This window comes from Scyliorhinus torazame, chromosome 26, assembly GCF_047496885.1.
Source record: "Scyliorhinus torazame isolate Kashiwa2021f chromosome 26, sScyTor2.1, whole genome shotgun sequence".
NCBI lineage: Eukaryota > Metazoa > Chordata > Chondrichthyes > Carcharhiniformes > Scyliorhinidae > Scyliorhinus > Scyliorhinus torazame.
In genome coordinates this window covers 40,561,274-40,586,883 of record NC_092732.1, presented here as the reverse complement: position 1 = coordinate 40,586,883, position 25,610 = coordinate 40,561,274, and the positions used below count along the sequence as shown (strand labels likewise).

Sequence of the window (25,610 nt, the reverse complement as noted above, 5' to 3'; positions counted from 1 at the left end):
ACAAGTACACACATAACGGACATGTACTGACAGAAATGCTCACACACAGAGAAACCAATACACAGGATGCACACAAACACACACACAACCTCACAGATTCAGAATTGGAAACACTGACCCATACACATCTCGGCACACAGAAAAACACATAGCTACACTCACACACATGCACAAACAGCACAGAAACACATTGTTACACACACAGGAATCGTGCACAAAGAAATACTCAGAGAGAAACACAGACGCACACATAGAAACACAACAGGCACACACACAGGCATGCACACACACAGAAACACAGATACACACACACACAGAAACGCAGACACACATAGAAACACAGACAGGCACACACACAGAAACACAGATAGACACACACAGAAACACAGACAGGCACACACACAGGCATGCACACACACAGAAACACAGATACACACACACACAGAAACGCAGACACACATAGAAACACAGACAGGCACACACACAGGCATGCACACACACAGAAACACAGATGCACACACACAGAAACACAGACACACATAGAAACACAGACAGGCACACACAGAAACACAGACACACACAGAAACACAGACAGGCACACACACAGAAACACAGACTGGCACACACACAGAAACACAGACAGGCACACACACAGAAACAGACAGACACACACACAAACACAGGCAGACGCACACGCACACACAGAAACACAGACAGGCACACACACACAGGCGCACACATAGAAACACTGACACACACACACACACACAAACACAGGCAGACACGCACACACAGACAGGCATACACAGACAGGCGCACACGATAAAACATAGAAACATGCACATGCACACAGGAATGCTCAGATACACAAGCACACGCATAAATGAACGCATACACACCAGCACAAATGTAAACACAGAAATATACGCACACATGCACAGAAATGCACACATACAGGCACACACATAGAAATGCACACAGACACACGCACATACAGACACACACACAGGCACACACACATACATTCACACATAAATGCATGCAGTTCCGGCCACACAGAATTGCACACAGAAACGCATGCACACAAATGCACACGCAGAAAGATACACACGCGTGCACAGAGAAATGTGCACACAATGTCAGTCAGGAGGACAGCCAGAGAGCGCGATACAGGCTGTGTAACTGATGGTTGAAAGGTGAACTCTCTCCACGGGGAGGTTGATTGCTCTGTCCCACTGGCACACACTGTGAGGCAGACCCAGCCATCCAGTCAGAAATTTCACAATCAACAACGCAAGCAAACATGCTCATCAATGAAAGGATTCCCTGTGGTGCTGACTGATGACTGAAATATTTCCATTCTCCGTAGAACCTGCAGACACATTCTGACCTAGAAATAACCTTCAGTGCCAGTTACAGTCCATTAACCACGCTGCACAGAATGGATTAACTGAGAGAGGAGACGACTCTGCACCCCAGTGAGAGTCAGCACCTTCAGGAGAGGAGGGGGAGTCTGTACCCCAGTGAGAGTCAGCACCTTCAGGAGAGGAGGGGGACCCTGTACCCCAGTGAGAGTCAGCACCTTCAGGAGAGGAGGGGGAGTCTGTACCCCAGTGAGAGTCAGCACCTTCAGGAGAGGATGGGGAGTCTGTCCCCCAGTGAGAGTCAGCACCTTCAGGAGAGGAGGGGGAGTCTGTACCCCAGTGAGAGTCAGCAGCTTCAGGAGAGGAGGGGGAGTCTGTACCCCAGTGTGAGTCAGCACCTTCAGGAGAGGAGGGGGGAGTCTGTACCCCAGTGAGAGTCAGCACCTTCAGGAGAGGAGGGGGAGTCTGTACCCCAGTGAGAGTCAGCACCTTCAGGAGAGGAGGGGGAGTCTGTACCCCAGAGAGAGTCAGCACCTTCAGGAGAGGAGGGGGAGGCTGTACCCCAGTGAGAGTCAGCACCTTCAGGAGAGGAGGGGGAGTCTGTACCCCAGTGAGAGTCAGCACCTTCAGGAAAGGAGGGGGAGTCTGTACCCCAGTGAGAGTCAGCACCTTCAGGAGAGGAGGGGGACCCTGTACCCCAGTAAGAGTCAGCACCTTTAGGAGAGGAGGTGGAGTCTGTACCCCAGTGAGAGTCAGCACCTTCAGGAGAGGAGGGGGAGTCTGTACCCCAGTGAGAGTCAGCACCTTCAGGAGAGGAGGGGGACCCTGTACCCCAGTGAGAGTCAGCACCTTCAGGAGAGGAGGGGGAGTCTGTACCCCAGTGAGAGTCAGCACCTTCAGGAGAGGAGGGGGACCCTGTACCCCAGTGAGAGTCAGCACCTTCAGGAGAGGTGGGGTCCCTGTACCCCAGTGAGCGTCAGCACCTTCAGGAGAGGGGGGGGAGTCTGTACCCCAGTGAGAGTCAGCACCTTCAGGAGAGGAGGGGGAGTCTGTACCCCAGTGAGAGTCAGCACCTTCAGGAGAGGAGGGGGGAGTCTGTACCCCAGTGAGAGTCAGCACCTTCAGGAGAGAGGGGGACGCTGTACCCCAGTGCGAGTCAGCACCTTCAGGAGAGGAGGGAGATCCTGTACCCCAGTGAGAGTCAGCACCTTCAGGAGAGGAGGGGGAGCATGTACCCCAGTGAGAGTCAGCACCTTCAGGAGTGGAGGGGGAGTCTGTACCCCAGTGAGATTCAGCACCTTCAGGAGAGGAGGGGGACCCTGTACCCCAGTGAGAGTCAGCACCTTCAGGAGAGGAGGGGGGAATCTGTACCCCGGTGAGAGTCAGCACCTTCAGGAGAGGAGGGGGAGTCTGTACCCCAGTGAGAGTCAGCACCTTCAGGAGAGGAGGGGGAGTCTGTACCCCAGTGAGAGTCAGCACCTTCAGGAGAGGAGGGGGACCCTGTACCCCAGTGAGAGTCAGCACCTTCAGGAGAGGAGGGGGACCCTGTACCCCAGTGAGAGTCAGCACCTTCAGGAGAGGAGGGGGAGTCTGCACCCCAGTGAGAGTCAGCACCTTCAGGAGAGGAGGGGGAGTCTGTACCCCAGTGAGCGTGTGTCAGGTAGGAATCCCAATGAGATTCACCTCCTGCTGTGACATTCCATACGGCTTCAATTGGAGACAGATTGATAGGAAGGGACCGAGTGGAACGTCCTCCAGTAAATATTGAGTATCTGAGCCGGGAGTCAGAGGTTCAATCCCGGATAAGCACATACTGAAAATACACTGGTGACACACTGGACAGCCAGTGCGACAGTGCCAGTGTTCACTGGTGACACTGGACAGCCAGTGCGACAGTGTGCCAGTGTTCACTGGTGATTCTGGGTACAGCCAGTGCAACAGTGTCAGTATTCACTGGTGACACACTGGACAGCCAGTGCGACAGTGTGCCAGTGTTCACTGGTGACTCTGGGTACAGCCAGTGCAACAGTGTCAGTATTCACTGGTGACACACTGTACAGCCAGTGCGCGAGTGTGCAAGTGTTCACTGGTGACACTGGGTACAGCCAGTGCGACAGTGTCAGTATTCACTGGTGACACTGGGTACAACCAGTGCAACAGTGTCAGTATTCACTGGTGACACACTGGACAGCCAGTGCGCGAGTGTGCAAGTGTTCACTGGTGACACTGGGTACAGCCAGTGCGACAGTGTCAGTATTCACTGGTGACACACTGTACAGCCAGTGCGATAGTGGCAGTGTTCACTGGTGACACACTGTACAACCAGTGCGACAGTGGCAGTGTTCACTGGTGACACACTGTACGGCCAGTGCGACAGTGTGCCAGTGTTCACTGGTGACACACTGTACAGCCAGTGCGGCAGTGTCAGTGTTCACTGGTGACACACTGTACAGCCAGTGCGACAGTGTCCGTGTTCACTGGTGACACTGTTTCCAGCCAGTGCGACAGTGTGAATGTTGACCAGTGACACATTGGACACCTAGTGTGACAGTGTGAATGTTCACCACTGATCCACTGTACAGCCAGTGTGACAGTGCCAGTGTTCACTGGTGACACTGTATACAGCCAGTGCGACAGTGCCAGTGTTCACTAGTGACACACTGTACAGCTAGTGCGGCAGTGTGAATATTCACTAGTGACACACTGTACAGCCAGTGTGCCAGTGTGAATATTCACTAGTGACACTCTGTACAGCCAGTGCGACAGTGTGAATATTCACTAGTGACACTCTGTACAGCCAGTGCGACAGTGTGAATATTCACTAGTGACACACTGTACAGCCAGTGCGACAGTGTGAATATTCACTAGTGACACTCTTTACAGCCAGTGTGACAGTGTGAATATTCACTAGTGACACTCTGTACAGCCAGTGCGACAGTGTGAATATTCACTAGTGACACTCTGTACATCCAGTGCGACAGTGTGAATATTCACTAGTGACACTCTGTACAGCCAGTGCGACAGTGTGAATATTCACTAGTGACACACTGTACAGCCAGTGCGACAGTGTGAATATTCACTAGTGACACACTGTACAGCCAGTGCGACAGTGTGAATATTCACTAGTGACACTCTGTACAGCCAGTGCGACAGTGTGAATATTCACTAGTGACACTCTGTACAGCCAGTGCGACAGTGTGAATATTCACTAGTGACACTCTGTACAGCCAGTGCGACAGTGTGAATATTCACTAGTGACACTCTGTACAGCCAGTGTGCCAGTGTGAATATTCACTAGTGACACTCTGTACAGCCAGTGCGACAGTGTGAATATTCACTAGTGACACTCTGTACAGCCAGTGTGCCAGTGTGAATATTCACTAGTGACACTCTGTACAGCCAGTGCGACAGTGTGAATATTCACTAGTGACACTCTGTACAGCCAGTGTGCCAGTGTGAATATTCACTAGTGACACTCTGTACAGCCAGTGCGACAGTGTGAATGTTCCCTGGTCTTGTCAGGTGCTCTGTTTGGAGACTGCCTGTCAAGATATCAAACCAACACCGTTAACCGCCCCTTCACATCCCAGCGCAGTGCCTGCTTACTGAAACCATTGGTGCCGCTCAGGAACGTTCTGTGGCCCCACTCATCGGTCAGTTAATCCGGGAACTCCTACCGGCCACAGCAGCAAACAAGGGATATCTGCTGAACTCGGAGCTGGAGGCAATTGCCCTGCGTTCCCTGCGCCCGGGGCTGCTGAAGTAGGTGGCCAAGGCAGCAATCAGACTGGGTCGGGAGAAACGCCATTTATATCCCAGCACTGGCCTCACGGGAACTGACCCACTGGTCTCCTGAGGTTTGGACGGGACGGACTGGGAGAAGGTGGGATCGCTTTCCTTGGAGCTGTGAAGGTTGAGGAGGGGAAGGGGGGGGGGGGGAGATTTAATTGGGTTCCCTTCTAAATCGCGAAATGGGGGGTGAGGTTTGGATGGAGTAAGGTAAGTAAAGTGTGGGGGGGGGGGTGCAGAGAGCGATGGGCTGAATGGTCAGATCCTACACCGGCCCGACCGCCATCAGCAGGATGGCACTGGGTGTGACCTCCGCCCTGGAACTGTTTATACCGCGTCCTGCTCAGCGGCGACGCGGAACCAGGCTGGCCATTTCAATAACGTTGGCGGCAAGAGGGGGGGGGGGGGGGGGTCAGGGGCTGAATCCTCTGGTGCGTAACTCACCTCGTGGCTCCCCCAAAGCCTGTCCACCATCTACACTACCCCAGGATTACTTGTCAAACAGCATTAGCAGCAAGTAATAGACAGAGCTCAGCGATTCCACAACCAACGCATCAGATCCAAGCTCTCCAGTCCTGTCACATCCAGCCGTGAATGGTGGCGGACAATTAAACAACTCACTGGAGAGGACTTCCGGGTGCGGCTATGCAGAGCTGGGTCGCATATTCGGCAGTTCCCGCTTGGAACGGACTTTTGGGCTCTTTTACAGGCCCCCACGACATTTATTTGACATTTCCCGGTGTGGGAAGAGGACTGCAACATTCTCCCGACGGTGTCCCCCAGGAGTGTTGTGCCTTTTGGCTGCCAGGCCCGGCAGAACCAGTGGAAGATTTGGCTGCAACAGGATAAACAGGGCCCCTTCCAGCATGCAAGCGGGGGAAGGGCAAGCTTAAAGCTGCAAACTGACCTGAGGACCTTTATCAAAAGTGAATTCTAACAGCAGAGGGAACAACTGTGAAAAGACCTCACCAGGGCCACTGAAGAAGCGGGGACGTGGCTTCCGGTGGCGGCCATGGAGGAGTAGGTCGCGCATTCGGCAGCTCCCGTCTGGAACGGACACTGAGACCTTTTTCAGGAGTTTCAACGGACATTTTGGGGCAGATTGGTGAAGCGAACACTGCCAAAAGGATTCCCTCTCGAGACTTTTGGGCTCTTTTCAGGGCCCCCAAGGGCACTTTTCGACGTTTCCCGGTGTGGGAAGGAGTTAATAATAGTTCCCCGTCAGTATATGGCTTTAACTAGGAGCGGGGCGACAAAAAAGGTGGCGGTGGACCAGAAGAAGGGAGGGAAGAAGGACAAAATGGCGGCGGGCGGAGACCAGGCAGCGTGGAGGCAGTGGGCGGAGGAGCAGCAGGAGGGTATCCAGCGCTGCCTCAGAGAGATTAAAACGGACCTGCGAGAGCCGATGAAGGCTTCTATTGATAAGCTGCTGGAGACACAGACGGCCCAGGGGGTGGTGATCCGCGAGGCCCGACAAAAGATCTCTGACAATGAGGACGAGATCTTAGGCCTGGCGGTAAAGGTGGAGGCGCACGAGGCGCTCCACAAGAAATGGCAGGAGCGGTTCGAGGAGATGGAGAATCGGTCGAGGCGGAAGAATCTGCGGATTCTGGGCCACCCGGAGGGGCTGGAGGAGCAGGACTTGGGGGCCTATGTGGTCACCATGTTAAACTCGCTGATGGGAGCGGGGTCCTTCCAGGGGCCCCTGGAGCTGGAAGGAGCCCATAGAGTGCTGGCGAGGAGGCCCAAGGCTAACGAGCCTCCGCGGGCGGTGCTGGTGCGGTTCCATCGGTTCGTCGATCGGGAGTGCATGCTCAGGTGGGCCAAGAAGGAGAGGAGCAACAGGTGGGAGAACGCGGAGGTTCGGATATATCAGGACTGGAGTGCGGAGGTGGTGAAGAGGAGGGCCGGGTACAATCGAGCGAAGGCGGTGCTGCACAGGAAGGGGGTGAAGTTTGGCATGCTGCAGCCGGCGCGACTGTGGGTCACCTACAAGGACCGGCACCATTATTTTGAGTCTCCGGAGGAGGCGTGGGCCTTTGTTCAGGCCGAGAAGCTGGACACAGACTGAGGGTCGGGATGGGCGATTGGGGACTGCGGTGGATATGTTATGCCTATTTTTGGTTCGGGGGGGGGAGGGGGGGCCTTTGCATTGTTTTGGGTTTCATTTTCTCTGTGTTTTTCTCTTTCGGGTTGGGGAGGGTGGATGGGGCGGGTTGGGCACTGTTTAGGTTGGTGGCGGGGCCTGGTAGGTGGAGAGCGCGGGATTTTTTTCCCGCGCCGAGGACTGGGGCAGGCGGGGCCAGGGCGGGGAAGCGAGGATTGTTTCCCGCGCTTAGAACGGAGGGGGCAGGGGGAGAGCCTGTGAATGGGGAGCGGAGGGTGTGCCACACAATGGGAGGAGTCGAAGGGGAGGCGGGAGTGGCCGGGGTCAGCAGGAGTCAGCTGACTTGCGGAAGTGCAATGGGGGGAGTAAACCAGCTAGGATGGGTCCTAGCCGGGGGGTGGGGGGAATCGAGTTGCTGCTGCTAAGGTCAAGGAGGAGCTGGAGCGAGTGGGGTGGGTCGAGAGGGGGGTATGCCGCTGTGGGGAACGGGCCGGGTGTGGGGTGCGGGCGCGTGGCTGGCCGAGGAGGGGTCATGGCTAGTCGGCGGGGGAGGGGGGCGGGTAGCCCCCTAATCCGGCTGATAACCTGGAATGTAAGGGGACTGAATGGGCCGGTTAAGCGGGCCCGCGTGTTCGCGCACCTGTAGGGGCTCAAGGCGGATGTGGTTATGCTCCAGGAGACACACCTGAAGGTGGCAGACCAGGTAAGACTGAGGAAAGGGTGGGTAGGTCAGGTGTTTCACTCGGGGCTGGATGCCAAAAATCGAGGGGTGGCGATCTTGGTGGGAAAGAAGGTGTCGTTTGAGGCGTTGAGCATTGTGGCAGATAATGGCGGCAGGTACATAATGGTAAGTGGTAAGTTGCAGGGAGAGAGGGTGGTACTGGTCAATGTGTATGCTCCGAACTGGGACGATGCGGGTTTTATGCGGCGTATGTTGGGTCGGATCCCAGACTTGGAAGTGGGGGGCCTGATAATGGGGGGAGACTTTAACACGGTGCTGGATCCGGCACTGGATCGCTCCAGGTCTAGGACGGGTAGGAAGCAGACGGCGGCTAGAGTGCTGAGGGGGGTTTATGGACCAGATGGGAGGGGTGGACCCTTGGAGATTTGCAAGGCCGGGGGCTAGGGAATTCTCATTCTTCTCGCATGCCCATAAGGCTTATTCTCGAATCGACTTTTTCATATTTGAGTAGGGCGCTGATAGCGAGAGTAGAGGATACCGAGTATTCGGCAATAGCCATTTCGGATCACGCCCGGCATTGGGTGGACTTGGAGATGGGGGAGGAGAGGGACCAGCGCCCGCTGTGGCGCTTGGAGGTGGGGCTGTTGGCGGACGAGGAGGTGAGCGAGCGAGTCCGAGGAAGTATAGAGAGGTACTTGGAGGCCAACGACAACGGGGAGGTCCGAGTGGGGATGGTATGGGAGGCACTGAAGGCGGTGGTGAGGGGAGAGCTGATCTCCATTGGGGCCCACAAGGAGCGGAGGGAGCGGGGGGGAGAGGGAGAGGCTGGTGGGGGAGATGGTGAGGGTAGACAGGAGGTATGCGGAGGTGCCTGAGGAAGGATTGTTGAGGAAGAGGTGCAGCCTCCAAGCCGAATTCGACCTGTTGACCACCAGGAAGGCGGAGGTGCAGTGGAGGAAGGCCCAGGGGGCGGTTTATGAGTTTGGGGAAAAGGCAAGCCGGATGCTGCCGCATCAGCTTCGGAAGCGGGACGCAGCTAGGGAGATCGGGGGAGTTAAGGACAGGGGAGGGAGTGTGGTGTGGAGTGGGGTTGGCATCAATGGGGTCTTCAGGGACTTCTACGAGGAATTGTACCGATCCGAGCCCCCACGGGAGGAGGGAGGGATGGGCCGTTTCCTGGACCAATTGAGGTTCCCGAAGGTGGAGGAGGGACTGGTGGCGGGATTGGGGGCCCCGATTGGGCTGGAGGGGCTGACCAAAGGGTTAGGGAGCATGCAGGCGGGGAAGGCACTGGGGCCGGACGGTTTCCCGGTCGAGTTCTATAAAAAATATATGGACCTGTTGGGCCCGCTGTTAGTTAGGACCTTCAATGAGGCAAGGGAGGGGGGGGCCTCGCCCCCGACGATGTCCCGGGCACTGATCTCCTTGATCCTGAAGCGGGACAAGGATCCCCTGCAATGTGGGTCTTACAGACCGATTTCCTTGCTAAATGTAGATGCCAAGGTGCTGGCGAAGGTCTTAGCCACGAGGATTGAGGATTGTGTGCCGCAGATCATCCATGAAGACCAGACGGGGTTTGTGAAGGGGACGCAGTTGAACGTGAATGTGCGGAGGCTTTTGAATGTTATCATGATGCCGGCCAGGGAGGGGGAGGCGGAGATAGTGGTGGCGATGGATGCTGAGAAAGCCTTCGATAGGGTAGAGTGGGGGTACCTGTGGGAGGTGCTGAAGAGGTTCGGGTTTGGGGAGGGGTTCATCAGGTGGGTTAGGCTGTTGCATGAGGTCCCGATGGCGAGTGTGGCCACAAATAGGAGGAGGTCCGAGTACTTTCGGTTGCACGAGGGACGAGACAGGGGTGTCCCCTGTCCCCCTGCTCTTCGCACTGGCGATTGAACCCCTGGCTATGGCACTGAGAGAGTCGAGGAACTGGAGGGGGTTGGTGCAGGGTGGGGAGGAGCACAGGGTGTCGCTTTATGCGGACGACTTGCTGCTGTATGTGGCGGACCCGGTGGGAGGAATGCCAGAGGTAATGAGGATGCTTAGGGAATTCGGGGACTTTTCGGGGTACAAGCTCAAAATGGGGAAGAGCGAGATGTTCGTAGTTCAGCTAGGGGACCAGGAGAGGGGGATTGGCGAGCTCCCACTAAAAAGGGCAGAGAGGAGTTTCAGATATTTGGGGGTCCAGGTGGCCAGGAGCTGGGGGGCCCTGCATAGGCTTAATTTTACAAGGCTGGTGGAGCAAATGGAGGAGGAGTTCAAGAGGTGGGACGCGTTGCCGCTGTCCCTGGCGGGTAGGGTTCAATCAATCAAAATGACGGTGCTGCCAAGGCTTTTGTTCCTGTTCCAGTGCCTCCCCGTGTTTATCCCAAAGGCTTTTTTCAGGCAGGTTAACAGGAGTATAATGGGGTTTGTGTGGGTGCGAGGGACTCCGATGGTGAGAAGGGTGTTCCTGGAGCGGAGTAGAGATAGGGGGAGGCTGGCGCTGCCCAACCTCTGTGGGTACTACTGGGCCGCCAATGCGACGATGGTGCGCAAGTGGGTGATGGAGGGGGAGGGGGCTGCATGGAAGAGGCTGGAGACGGCGTCCTGTGTGGGTACGAGTCTGGGGGCGCTGGCAACGGCACCGCTGCCACTCCCTCCAAGGAGGTATACCACGAGCCCAGTGGTGGTGGCGGCCCTCAAAATTTGGGGGCAGTGGAGGCGGCATAGGGGGGAAGTTGGGGCCTCGGCGTGGACCCCATTACGGGGGAACCGCCGGCTCGCCCCAGGAAGAACAGGTGGAGGGTTTTCGTGGTGGCACAGGGCAGGCATACGAAAGTTGGGGGACCTGTTTGTGGACGGGAAGTTCGCGAGCTTGGGTGAGCTGGAGGAGAAGTACGGGCTCCCCCCCGGGGAACACCTTCAGGTACTTACAGGTAAGGGCGTTTGCCAGACGGCAGGTGGTGGAATTCCCGCGGGTGCTGCCACTCACAGTACAGGACAGGGTGCTCTCGGGGGGGAGGGGGGTGGGAGTGGGGAAGATCTCGGAAACTTACCAAGTGATGCAGGACGAGGAGGAGGCCTCGGTGGTGGAGTTGAAAGGTAAGTGGGAGGAGGAGTTGGGAGAGGAGATCGAAGAGGGGACGTGGGCAGATGCCCTGGGGAGGGTGAACTCTTCCTCCTCGTGCGTGAGGCTCAGCCTCATACAGTTTAAGGTGCTGCACAGGGCACACATGACCGGGACAAGGATGAGTCAGTTCTTTGGGGGTGAGGACAGGTGTGTTCGGTGCTCAGGGAGCACAGCAAATCACACCCATATGTTCTGGGCATGCCCAGCGCTGGAGGAATTTTGGAAGGGCGTAGCGAGGACGGTGTCGAGGGTGGTAGGATCCAGGGTCAGACCGGGCTGGGGGCTCACAATATTTGGGGTGGCAGAGGAGCCGGGAATGCAGGGGGCGAAAGAGGTCGGAATTCTGGCCTTTGCGTCCCTGGTAGCCCGGCGAAGTATTCTCCTTCAGTGGAAAGATACGAGGCCCCCAAGCGTGGAATCCTGGATCAGCGATATGGCGGGGTTTATTAAATTGGAGAGGGTGAAATTCGCCTGGAGAGGGTCGGTACAAGGGGTCTTTAGGCGGGGGCAACCGTTCTTAGACTTTCTGGCAGAACGATAGACATTGGTCAATGGCAGCAGCAGCTCGGGGGGGGGGGGTTACTTTATTTTTGTTTATGTTATTTACACTGGAAGGGTCTGAGGGGGTGTATACACCTGTTGTGTTAAGTCGGAGTGTTAATGTTAATTTATTATTTAGGTACGGGAGGGAGGGGTTTGGGGGGTTGCTTTTTGAGATTGTGTTTTGTGCTTAACCCTGTTGGGTTCTTTTTACTTTCTCATTTTGTTAGTGATATTTTATGAAAACCTTTAATAAAAATTATTTTTTTTAAAAAAACAACTCACTGGAGGGGGAGACTCCACAAATATCCCCGTCCTCAATGGTGGAGGAGCCCAGCACATCTGGGCGAGAGACGAGGCTGAGGCATTCGCAACAATCTTCAGCCAGACGTGCCGAGTGGATGATCCGTCTCGGTCTCCTCCGGAGGTCCCCAGCATCACCGATGTCGGTCTCCAGCCAATACGGTTCACTCCACGTGATAGCAAGAAACTGCTGAAGAGACTGGATACTGCGAAGGTTCTGGGTCCTGACACTATCCCGGCAATAGTGCTGAAGACTTTTTACATAGATGATCATAGAATTTACAGTGCAGAAGGAGGCCATTCGGCCCATCGAGTCTGCACCGGCTCTTGGAAAGAGCACCCTACCCAAGGTCAACACCTCCACCCTATCCCCATAACCCAGTAACCCCACCCAACACTAAGGGCAATTTTGGACACTAAGGGCAATTTATCACGGCCAATCCACCTAACCTGCACATCTTTGGACTGTGGGAGGAAACCGGAGCACCCGGAGGAAACCCACGCACACACGGGGAGGATGTGCAGACTCCGCACAGACAGTGACCCAAGCCGGAATCGAACCTGGGACCCTGGAGCTGTGAAGCAATTGTGCTATCCACAATGCGACCGTGCTGCCCCAGAACTTGTGCTCCAGAATTTGCTGCACCCCGAGCCAAGCTGTTCCAGTGCAGCTCCAACACTGGCATCGACCCGGCAATGGGGTAAACTGCCCAGGTGTGTCCTGTACACGAGAAACAGGACAAATCCAACCCAGCCAGTTACCCCCCTATCGGCCTACTCTCCATCATCGGCAACGTGATGGGAGGAGTTATCGACAGAGCTATCAAGCAGCACTTACTCAGCAATAACCTGCTCACGGACGCTCAGTGTGGGTTCCGCCCAGAGTTACTCAGCTCCTGACCTCGTTACAGCCTTGGTTCAAACACGGACACAAGAGCTGAATGCCAGAGGTGGGAGTGACTGCCCTCGACATCAAGGCAGCGTTTGACCGGGTGTGGCATCAAGGAGCCCGAGCGAAACTGGAGTCAGTGGGAATCTGGGGGAAAACTCTCTGGTTGGAGTCATACCCGGCACAAAGGAAGATGGTTGCGGTGGTTGGAGGTCAATCCTCTCAGCTCCAGGACATCACTGCAGGAGTTCCTCAGGGTCGTGTCCTCGGCCCCAACCATCTTCAGCTGCTCCATCAATGACCTTCCCTCCATCACAAGGTTAGAGATGGGGATGGTCACTGATGACTGCACAATGTTCCGCACCATTCGCGACTCCCCAGATACTGAAGCAGTCCCTGTCCAAATGCAGCAAGACCTGGACAATATTCGGGCTCGGGGCTGGCAAGGGGCAAGTTACATTCACACCACACAAGTGCCCGGCAATGTCCATCTCCGACAAGAGAGGATCTAACCATCGCCCCGTGACATTCAATGGCATTACCGTCGCTGTGTCCCCCACTATCAACATCCTGGGGTTACCATTGATCAGAAACTGAACTGGACCCAGCCGTATAAATACTGTGGCTACCAGAGCAGGTCAGAGGCTGGGAATCCTGCAGAGAATAACTCACCTCCTGACCCCCCAAAGCCTGTCCACCATCGACAAGGACACGAGTCAGGAGGGCGATGGGAGACTCTCCACTCGCCTGGATGAGCGCGGCTCCCGACAACACTCGAGAAGCTCGACACCATCCAGGACAAAGCAGCCCCGCTTGATTGCTCCCCTTCCACAAACATTCACTCCCTCCCCCACCGACGGACAGTGACAGCCGTGTGTACCGTCTACAAGATGCACTGCAGCGACTCACCAAGGTTCCTTAGACAGCACCTTCCAAACCCACGACCACAAACATCTGGAAGGACAAGAGCAGCAGATACCTGGGAACCCCACCACCTGGAGGCTCCCCTCCGAGCCCCTCACCGCCCCGACTGGGAAATATATCGGCCGTTCCTTCACTGTCGCTGGGGCAACATCGTGGAACTCGCTCCCTAACAGCACGGTGGGTGTACCTACATCACAGGGACTGCAACAGTTCAAGGGGGCAGCTCACCCACCACCTTGTGAAGGGGCAACTGGGGATGGCCAATAAATGCTGGGCCTAACCCACACCTCATGACACAAAAGCAATCAAACGCCAAATACCTACACAAGGTCAGACCGCCATAATCAATCCACATACGGTCAACCCACCCACACCTACACTGACCCACAGGTACACACACCCACACACACCTACACTGACCCACAGGTACACACACCCACACACACCTACACTGACCCACAGGTACACACACCCACACACACACACCTACACTGACCCACAGGTACACACACCCACCCACACACACCTACACTGACCCACAGGTACACACACCCACACACACACACCTACACTGACCCACAGGTACACACACCCACACACACACACCTACACTGACCCACAGGTACACACACACACCCACACACACCTACACTGACCCACAGGTACACACAGACCCACACATACCTACACTCACCCACAGGTACACACACACACCCACACACACCTACACTGACCCACAGGTACACACACCCACCCACAAACACCTACACTGACCCACAGGTACACACACCCACCCACACACACCTACACTGACCCACAGGTACACACACCCACACACACCTACACTGACCCACAGGTACACACACACACCCACACACACCTACACTGACCCACAGGTACACACACCCACACACACCTACACTGACCCACAGGTACACACACACCCACACACACCTACACTGACCCACAGGTACACAGACACACCCACACACACCTACACTGACCCACAGGTAGACACACCCACCCACACACACCTACACTGACCCACAGGTACACACACCCACCCACACACACCTACACTGACCCACAGGTACACACACACATCCACACACACCTACACTGACCCACAGGTACACACACACACCCACACACACCTACACTGACCCACAGGTTCACACACACACCCACACACACCTACACTGACCCACAGGTACACACACCCACCCACACACACCTACACTGACCCACAGGTACACACACCCACCCACACACACCTACACTGACCCACAGATACACACACACCCACACACACCTACACTGACCCACAGGTACACACACACACCCACACACACCTACACTGACCCACAGGTACACACACACCTACACTGACCCACAGGTACACACACACACCCACACACCTACACTGACCCACAGGTACACACACACACACACACCTACACTGACCCACAGGTACACACACACACACACACACACACACCTACACTGACCCACAGGTACAAACACACACCCACACACACCTACACTGACCCACAGGTACACACACACACACATCTACACTGACCCACAGATACACACACACACACACCTACACTGACCCACAGGTACACACACACACACACCTACACTGACCCACAGGTACACACACACCCACACACACCTACACTGACCCACAGATACACACACACCCACACACACCTACACTGACCCACAGGTACACACACACCCACACACACCTACACTGGCCCACAGGTACACACACACACCCACACACACCTACACTGACCCACAGGTACACACACCCACCCACACACACCTACACTGACCTACAGGTACACACACCCACCCACACACACCTACACTGACCCACAGGTACACACACCCACCCACACACACCTACACTGACCCACAGGTACACACACACACCCACACACACCTACACTGACCCACAGGTACACACAACCACCCACACACACCTACACTGACCCACAGGCACACACACCCACCCACACACACCTACACTGATCCACAGGTACACACACCCACCCACACACACCTACACTGACCCACAGGTACACACACCCACCCACACACACCTACACTGACCCACAGGTACACACACCCACCCACACAAAACTACACTGACCCACAGGTACACACACCCACCCACACACACCTACACTGACCCACATGTACACACACACACCCACACACACCTACACTGACCCACAGGTACACACAACCACCCACACACACCTACACTGACCCACAGGTACACACACACACCCACACACACCTACACTGACCCACAGGTACACACACAAACCCACACACACCTACACTGACCCACAGGTACACACCCACTCACACACACCTACACTGACCCACAGGTACACACACCCACCCACACACACCTACACTGACCCACAGGTACACACACAAACCCACACACACCTGCACTGACCCACAGGTACACACACCCACCCACACACACCTACACTGACCCACAGGTACACACACCCACCCACACACACCTACACTGACCCACAGGTACACACACTCACACCTACACTGACCCACAGGTACACACACCCACCCACACACACCTACACTGACCCACAGGTACACACACCCACCCACACACACCTACACTGACCCACAGGTACACACACACACCCACACACACCTACACTGACCCACAGGTACACACAACCACCCACACACACCTACACTGACCCACAGGCACACACACCCACCCACACACACCTACACTGATCCACAGGTACACACACCCACCCACACACACCTACACTGACCCACAGGTACACACACCCACCCACACACACCTACACTGACCCACAGGTACACACACCCACCCACACACACCTACACTGACCCACAGGTACACACACCCACCCACGCACACCTACACTGACCCACAGGTACACACACACACCCACACACACCTACACTGACCCACAGGTACACACAACCACCCACACACACCTACACTGACCCACAGGTACACACACCCACCCACACACACCTACACTGACCCACAGGTACACACACAAACCCACACACACCTACACTGACCCACAGGTACACACCCACTCACACACACCTACACTGACCCACAGGTACACACACCCACCCACACACACCTACACTGACCCACAGGTACACACACAAACACACACACCTACACTGACCCACAGGTACACACACACACCTACACTGACCCACAGGTACACACACACACCCACACACACCTACACTGACCCACAGGTACACACACCCACCCACACACACCTACACTGACCCACAGGTACACACACACACCCACACACACCTACAATGACCCACAGGTACACACACAAACCCACACACACCTACACTGACCCACAGGTACACACACACCCACACACACCTACACTGACCCACAGGTACACACACACACCCACACACACATACACTGACCCACAGGTACACACACACCTACACTGACCCACAGGTACACACACCCACCCACACACACCTACACTGACCCACAGGTACACACACACCTACACTGACCCACAGATACACACACACACACACACACCTACACTGACCCACAGGTACACACACCCACCCACACACACCTACACTGACCCACAGGTACACACACACACCCACACACACCTACACTGACCCACAGATACACACACACCCACACACACCTACACTGACCCACAGGTACACACACACCCACACACACCTACACTGGCCCACAGGTACACCCACACACCCACACACACCTACACTGACCCACAGGTACACACACCCACCCACACACACCTACACTGACCCACAGGTACACACACCCACCCACACACACCTACACTGACCCACAGGTACACACACCCACCCACACACACCTACACTGACCCACAGGTACACACACACACCCACACACACCTACACTGACCCACAGGTACACACAACCACCCACACACACCTACACTGACCCACAGGCACACACACCCACCCACACACACCTACACTGATCCACAGGTACACACACCCACCCACACACACCTACACTGACCCACAGGTACACACACCCACCCACACACACCTACACTGACCCACAGGTACACACACCCACCCACACACACCTACACTGACCCACAGGTACACACACCCACCCACGCACACCTACACTGACCCACAGGTACACACACACACCCACACACACCTACACTGACCCACAGGTACACACAACCACCCACACACACCTACACTGACCCACAGGTACACACACCAACCCACACACACCTACACTGACCCACAGGTACACACACAAACCCACACACACCTACACTGACCCACAGGTACACACCCACTCACACACACCTACACTGACCCACAGGTACACACACCCACCCACACACACCTACACTGACCCACAGGTACACACACAAACCCACACACACCTGCACTGACCCACAGGTACACACACCCACCCACACACACCTACACTGACCCACAGGTACACACACCCACCCACACACACCTACACTGACCCACAGGTACACACACCCACACACACACACCTACACTGACCCACAGGTACACACATCCACACACACACACCTACACTGACCCACAGGTACACACACACACCCACACACACCTACACTGACCCACAGGTACACCCACCCACCCACACACACCTACACTGACCCACAGGTACACACACCCACCCACACACACCTACACTGACCCACAGGTACACACACACACCCACACACACCTACACTGACCCACAGGTACACACAAACACCCACACACACCTACACTGACCCAGAGGTACACACACACACCCACACACACCTACACTGACCGACAGGTACACACACACACCCTCACACACCTACACTGACCCACAGGTACACACACCCACACACACACACCTACACTGACCCACAGGTACACACACCCACCCACACACACCTACACTGACCCACAGGTACACACACCCACCCACACACACCTACACTGACCCACAGGTACACTGACACACCCTCACACACCTACACTGACCCACAGGTACACACACCCACCCACACACACCTACACTGACCCACAGGTACACACACACACACCTACACTGAACCACAGGTACACACACCCACCCACACACACCTACACTGACCCACAGGTACACACACACACACACACACCTACACTGACCCACAGGTACACACACACACCTACACTGACCCACAGGTACACACACACACCCACACACACCTACATTGACCCACAGGTACACACACACACCCACACACACCTACACTGACCCACAGGTACACACACACACCCACACACACCTACACTGACCCACAGGTACACACACACACACTCACACACCTACACTGACCCACAGGTACACACACCCACCCACACACACCTACACTGACCCACAGGTACACACACACCCACACACACCTACACTGACCCACAGGTACACACACACACCCACACACACATACACTGACCCACAGGTACACACACACCTACACTGACCCACAGGTACACACACCCACCCACACACACCTACACTGACCCACAGGTACACACACACCTACACTGACCCACAGATACACACACACCCACACGCACCTACACTGACCCACAGGTACACACACCCACCCACACACACCTACACTGACCCACAGGTACACACACAAACCCACACACACCTACACTGACCCACAGGTACACACACACCCACACACACCTACACTGACCCACAGGTACACACACACACACCTACACTGACCCACAGGTACACACACACACCCACACACACCTACACTGACCCACAGGTACACACAGACCCACACACACCTACACTGACCCACAGGTACACACACCCACCCACACACACCTACACTGACCCACAGATACACACACACACACACCTACACTGACCCACAGGTACACACACACACCCACACACACCTACACTGACCCACAGGTACACGCACACACCCACACACCTACACTGACCCACAGGTACACACACACCTACACTGACCCACAGATACACACACACCCACACACACCTACACTGACCCACAGGTACACACACCCACCCACACACACCTACACTGACCCACAGGTACACACACAAACCCACACACACCTACACTGACCCACAGGTACACACACACCCACACACACCTACACTGACCCACAGGTACACACACACACACCTACACTGACCCACAGGTACACACACACACCCACACGCACCTACACTGACCCACAGGTACACACACCCACACACACCTACACTGACCCACAGGTACACACACACCCACACACACCTACACTGACCCACAGGTACACAGACACACCCACACACACCTACACTGACCCACAGGTACACACACCCACCCACACACACCTACACTGACCCACAGGTACACACACCCACCCACACACACCTACACTGACCCACAGGTACACACACCCACACACACCTACACTGACCCACAGGTACACACATAAACCCACACACACCTACACTGACCCACAGATACACCCACACACCCACACACACCTACACTGACCCACAGGTACACACATAAACCCACACACACCTACACTGACCCACAGATACACCCACACACCCACACACTCCTACACTGACCCACAGGTACACACACAAACCCACACACACCTACACTGACCCACAGGTACACACATAAACCCACACACACCTACACTGACCCACAGATACACCCACACACCCACACACTCCTACACTGACCCACAGGTACACACACAAACCCACACACACCTACACTGACCCACAGGTACACACACACCCACACACACCTACACTGACCCACAGGTACACACACACCCACACACACCTACACTGACCCACAGGTACACAGACACACCCACACACACCTACACTGACCCACAGGTACACACACCCACCCACACACACCTACACTGACCCACAGGTACACACACACACCCACACGCACCTACACTGACCCACAGGTACACACACCCACCCACACACACCTACACTGACCCACAGGTACACACATCCACCCACACACACCTACACTGACCCACAGGTACACACACACCCACACACACCTACGCTGACCCACAGGTACACACACCCACCCACACACACCTACACTGACCCACAGGTACACACACACACCCACACACACCTACACTGACCCACAGGTACACACACACACCCACACACACCTACACTGACCCACAGGTACACACACCCACACACACCTACACTGACCCACAGATACACACACACACCCACATACACCTACACTGACCCACAGGTACACACACCCACCCACACACACCTACACTGACCTACAGGTACACACACACACCCACACACACCTACACTGACCCACAGGTACACACACACCCACACACACCTACACTGACCCACAGGTACACACACACACACACACACACACACACACCTACACTGACCCACAGGTACACAAACACCCACACACACCTACACTGACCCACAGGTACACACACAAACCCACACACACCTACACTGACCCACAGGTACACACACAAACCCACACACACCTACACTGACCCACAGGTACACACACAAACCCACACACACCTACACTGACCCACAGGTACACACACAAACCCACACACACCTACACTGACCCACAGGTACACACACACACCCACACACACCTACACTGACCCACAGGTACACACACAAACCCACACACACCTACACTGACCCACAGGTACACACACCCACACACCTATACAAGAATAAAACAAAGAACAATCCAGCACAGGAACAGGCCCTTCGACCCTCCAAACCTGTACCGGTCATGATACCAACCTTGGCCCAAACCAGCCCTTCCTCGTGCCGTGTCCCCCTATACCCGTCCTATCCATGTGTTTGTCAAGATGCCTTTTGAACGCCGTTAATGTATCTGCTTCCACAGCCTCCCCTGGCCACGCGTTCCAGGCACTCACCACCCACTGTGTAAAAAACCTGCCTCGCACATCTCCTCGAAACTTTGCCCCACGGACCTTAAACCTCTGCCCCCTGGTGACTGACCCCTCCACCCTGGGAAAGAGTACCTGCCCATCCACTCTATCCATGCCCCTCATAATCTTGTAGACGTCTATCAGGTCGCCCCTCAACCTCCGTCTCTCTAATGAAAACAGTCCGAGTCTATTCAGCCTCTCCACACAGCTAACACCCTCCAGACCCGGCAACACCCTGGTAAACTTCCCCTGCACCCTCTCCAAAGCCTCCACATCCTTCCGGTAGTGTGGCGACCAGAATTGTGCGCAACATTCCAAGTGCGGCCTTACCGAGGTTCTGTACAACTGCAGCCTGACTCGCCAGTTTTTATACTCGATGCCCCGTCCAATGAAGGCGAGCATTCCGTCTGCTTTCTTGACGACCTTGTCCACTTGTGTGGCCACCTTCAAAGATCTGTGGGCCTGCACGCCCAGATCTCTCTGACTGTCTATATTCCGAAGAGTTTTGCCATTTACGGTATATTTCCCCTCGATGTTAGACCGACCAAAATGCATTGCCTCACATTTCTCCGGATTAAACTCCATTTGCCATTTCTCTGCCCAAGTCGCCAACCTATCCATGTCCTGCTGTATCCTCTGACAATCCCCAACACTCTCTGCCACTCCACCAACCCTGGTGTCATCCACGAACTTACTAATCAAACCGGCTACATTTTCCTCCAAATCGTTTATGTACACCACAAACAACAGAGGCCCCAGCACCGATCCCTGTGGAACACCACTAGCCACAACCTTCCATTCAGAAACACACCCTTCTACTGCTACCCTCTGCCTCCTGTGACCGAGCCAGTTCTATATCCATCTTACCACCTTACCACTGACCCCGTGTGACCACCTTTTGTACCAGTCTGCCATGAGGCACCTTGTCAAAGGCTTTACTGAAGTCCATGTAAACAACATCCACCGCCCTCCCCTCATCTATCATCTTTGTCGCCTCCTCAAAAAACTCGATCAAGTTAGTGAGGCACGACCTCCCCTTCACAAAACCATGCTGTCTGTCGCTAATCAGTCCATTTGTTTCCAAATGGGTATAAATCCTGTCCCTGAGAATTCTCTCCAATAATTTACCTACTGTCGACGTGAGGCTCACCGGCCTATAGTTTCCTGGATTATCCCTGCTATCTTCCCTAAACAGCAGTACCACATTACCTATTCTCCAGTCCTCTCGGATCTCACCTATACTTACACACAGATACACACATTAAAACATTTTTTTTTAAATTTAGGGTACCCAATTCATTTTTTTCCAATTAAGGGGCAATTTAGCGAGGCCAATCCACCTACCCTGCACATCTTTGGGTTGTGGGGGCGAAACTCACACAGACACGGGGAGAATGTGCAAACTCCACACGGACAGTGACCCAGAGCCGGGATCGAACCCAGGACCTCGGCGCCATGAGGCAGCAGTGCTAAGTCACTGCGCCGCCATGCTGTCCTAGATACACACACATACGCACACAGATCTACACTTACACACAAACCCACACACCTAAACTTACACACAGATACACACACCTACACTTACACACAGATACACACACCTACACTTACACACAGATACACACACCTACACTTACACACAAACCCACACACCTACACTTACACACAGATACACACACCTACACTTACACACAGATACACACACCTACACTTACACACAAACCCACACACCTACACTTACACACAAACCCACACACCTAGACTTACACACAAACCCACACACCTACACTAACACACAAACCCACACACCTACGCGTTCACACAAACCCACACACCTACACTTACACACAAACCCACACACCTAAACATACACACAGATACACACACCTACACTTACACACAGATACACACACCTACACTTACACACAGATACACACATCTACACTTACACACAAACCCGCACACCTACACTTACACACAGATACACACACCTACACTAACACACAAACCCACACACCTACGCGTTCACACAAACCCACACACCTACACTTACACACAGATACACACACCTACACTTAGACACAAACCCGCACACCTACACTTACACACAAACCCACACACCTACACTTACACACAAACCCACACACCTACACTAACACACAAACCCACACACCTACGCGTACACACAAACCCACACACCTACACTTACACACAAACCCACACACCTACACTTACACACAGATACACACACCTACACTTACACACAAACCCACACACCTACACTTACACACAAACCCACACACCTACACTTACACACAAACCCGCACACCTACACTAACACACAAACCCACACACCTACACTTACACACAAACCCACACACCTACACTTACACACAAACCCACACACCTACACTAACACACAAACCCACACACCTACGCGTACACACAAACCCACACACCTACACTTACACACAAACCCACACACCTACACTTACACACAAACCCACACACCTACACTTACACACAAACCCACACACCTACACTTACACACAAACCCACACACCTACACTTACACACAAACCCGCACACCTACACTAACACACAAACCCACACACCTACGCGTACACTCAAACCCACACACCTACACTTACACACAAACCCACACACCTACACTTACACACAGATACACACACCTACACTTACACACAGATACACACACCTACACTTACACACAAACCCACACACCTACACTTACACACAGATACACTAACACACAGGTATACACATAACCCGCACACACATACTCACAGATACACACACAAAACCGCACTCACTCCTACACATACACAGGCACCCTCTCCCCTCTCTTCCCCCCCCCCCCCCCAACTCCCCCACCCTTTGCCCCTTTACCTGAAGTCACTGTAGGGGTGGATGATCCAGAATCCTGCAGATTTAACCCTTTCCTGCTCGATCTCCACCGCCTTGTGGCTGCCGAACATGCGGAGGGAGAATTTGTTGACCCCGGGCTGGAGCATGGCGCTGATCTGTCGCTGCATGAAGGTGTCCCCGGGCCCCATGGGCAGCTCCTGGTCCTCGGGCAGGATCTGCTCGCAAGACCCCCTCGCCTTGCGCAGGAACGCCACCGCCTTGTGTGGGGCTGCGCCTGGCCTCTGTCCGGAGTCTGGGCTGCACTGTCCAGTCTGCTGACCACTGACCTCTCCATCCACCAACTGCTCCTCCTCCAGATCCCAGTCCTGGGGGCTCTTGGGCAGCGAGGAGAGGCTCCCCTTCCCCCTCTTACCCCCTTCCCTCTCTCTGCTGCCCTTCAGCGCATCTACTGCCTCCATCTTACTGACTGGACCTTGCATTGGGGGGGGGGCAAGGAGGGAGTGGGGCCCTCACTTTCTCTAACTCTCTTCCCTCCTTCTCTCTCTTTCTCCTTCCCTCCTTCCCCCTCACTCCTCCCTACCTCTCCTTCCTTCCCCCTCTATCTCCCTCCCCCTCTCTCCTTCTCCCCTCGATCTCCCCCCTCTCCCTCTCCTGCCCCCTCTCCTTCTCCCCTCTCTCCTTCCCCCCCTCTCTCTCTCTCTCCCCTCTCCCTCTCTCCCTCCCCCTCTCTCACTCCTGCCCCTTCTCCTTTCCCCTCACACTCTTTCCCCTTTCTTCCCCCCTCCCCACTCTCCCTTCCCCCTCTTCGCCTCTCCCACTCCTTCCCTTCTCTCTCTCTCCCTCCTCCCCCTCTCTCACCTTCCTCCTCTCCTTCCTTCTCACTCTCCCTCCCTCTATCTCTCCTCCCTCCCCTCCCC

At 55.0% G+C, this 25,610-nt stretch overlaps 2 protein-coding genes across 3 annotated transcripts in view; one reads left to right on the top strand and one right to left on the bottom strand.

The window, feature by feature from the left end:
* The window catches only part of LOC140402828 (potassium/sodium hyperpolarization-activated cyclic nucleotide-gated channel 4-like), a 55,958-nt gene extending 30,717 nt beyond the window's left edge, over positions 1-25,241 (bottom strand). Inside the window, exon 1 of the mRNA XM_072490449.1 lies at positions 24,715-25,241. Coding sequence (XP_072346550.1) covers positions 24,715-25,172 — 458 coding nt within the window. The 5' untranslated portion in view covers positions 25,173-25,241. The remainder of the gene's footprint in view (positions 1-24,714) is intronic.
* The window catches only part of LOC140402992 (hemagglutinin/amebocyte aggregation factor-like), a 211,189-nt gene that overhangs the window by 112,256 nt on the left and 73,323 nt on the right, over positions 1-25,610 (top strand). The gene's annotated exons all lie outside the window — the stretch shown is intronic.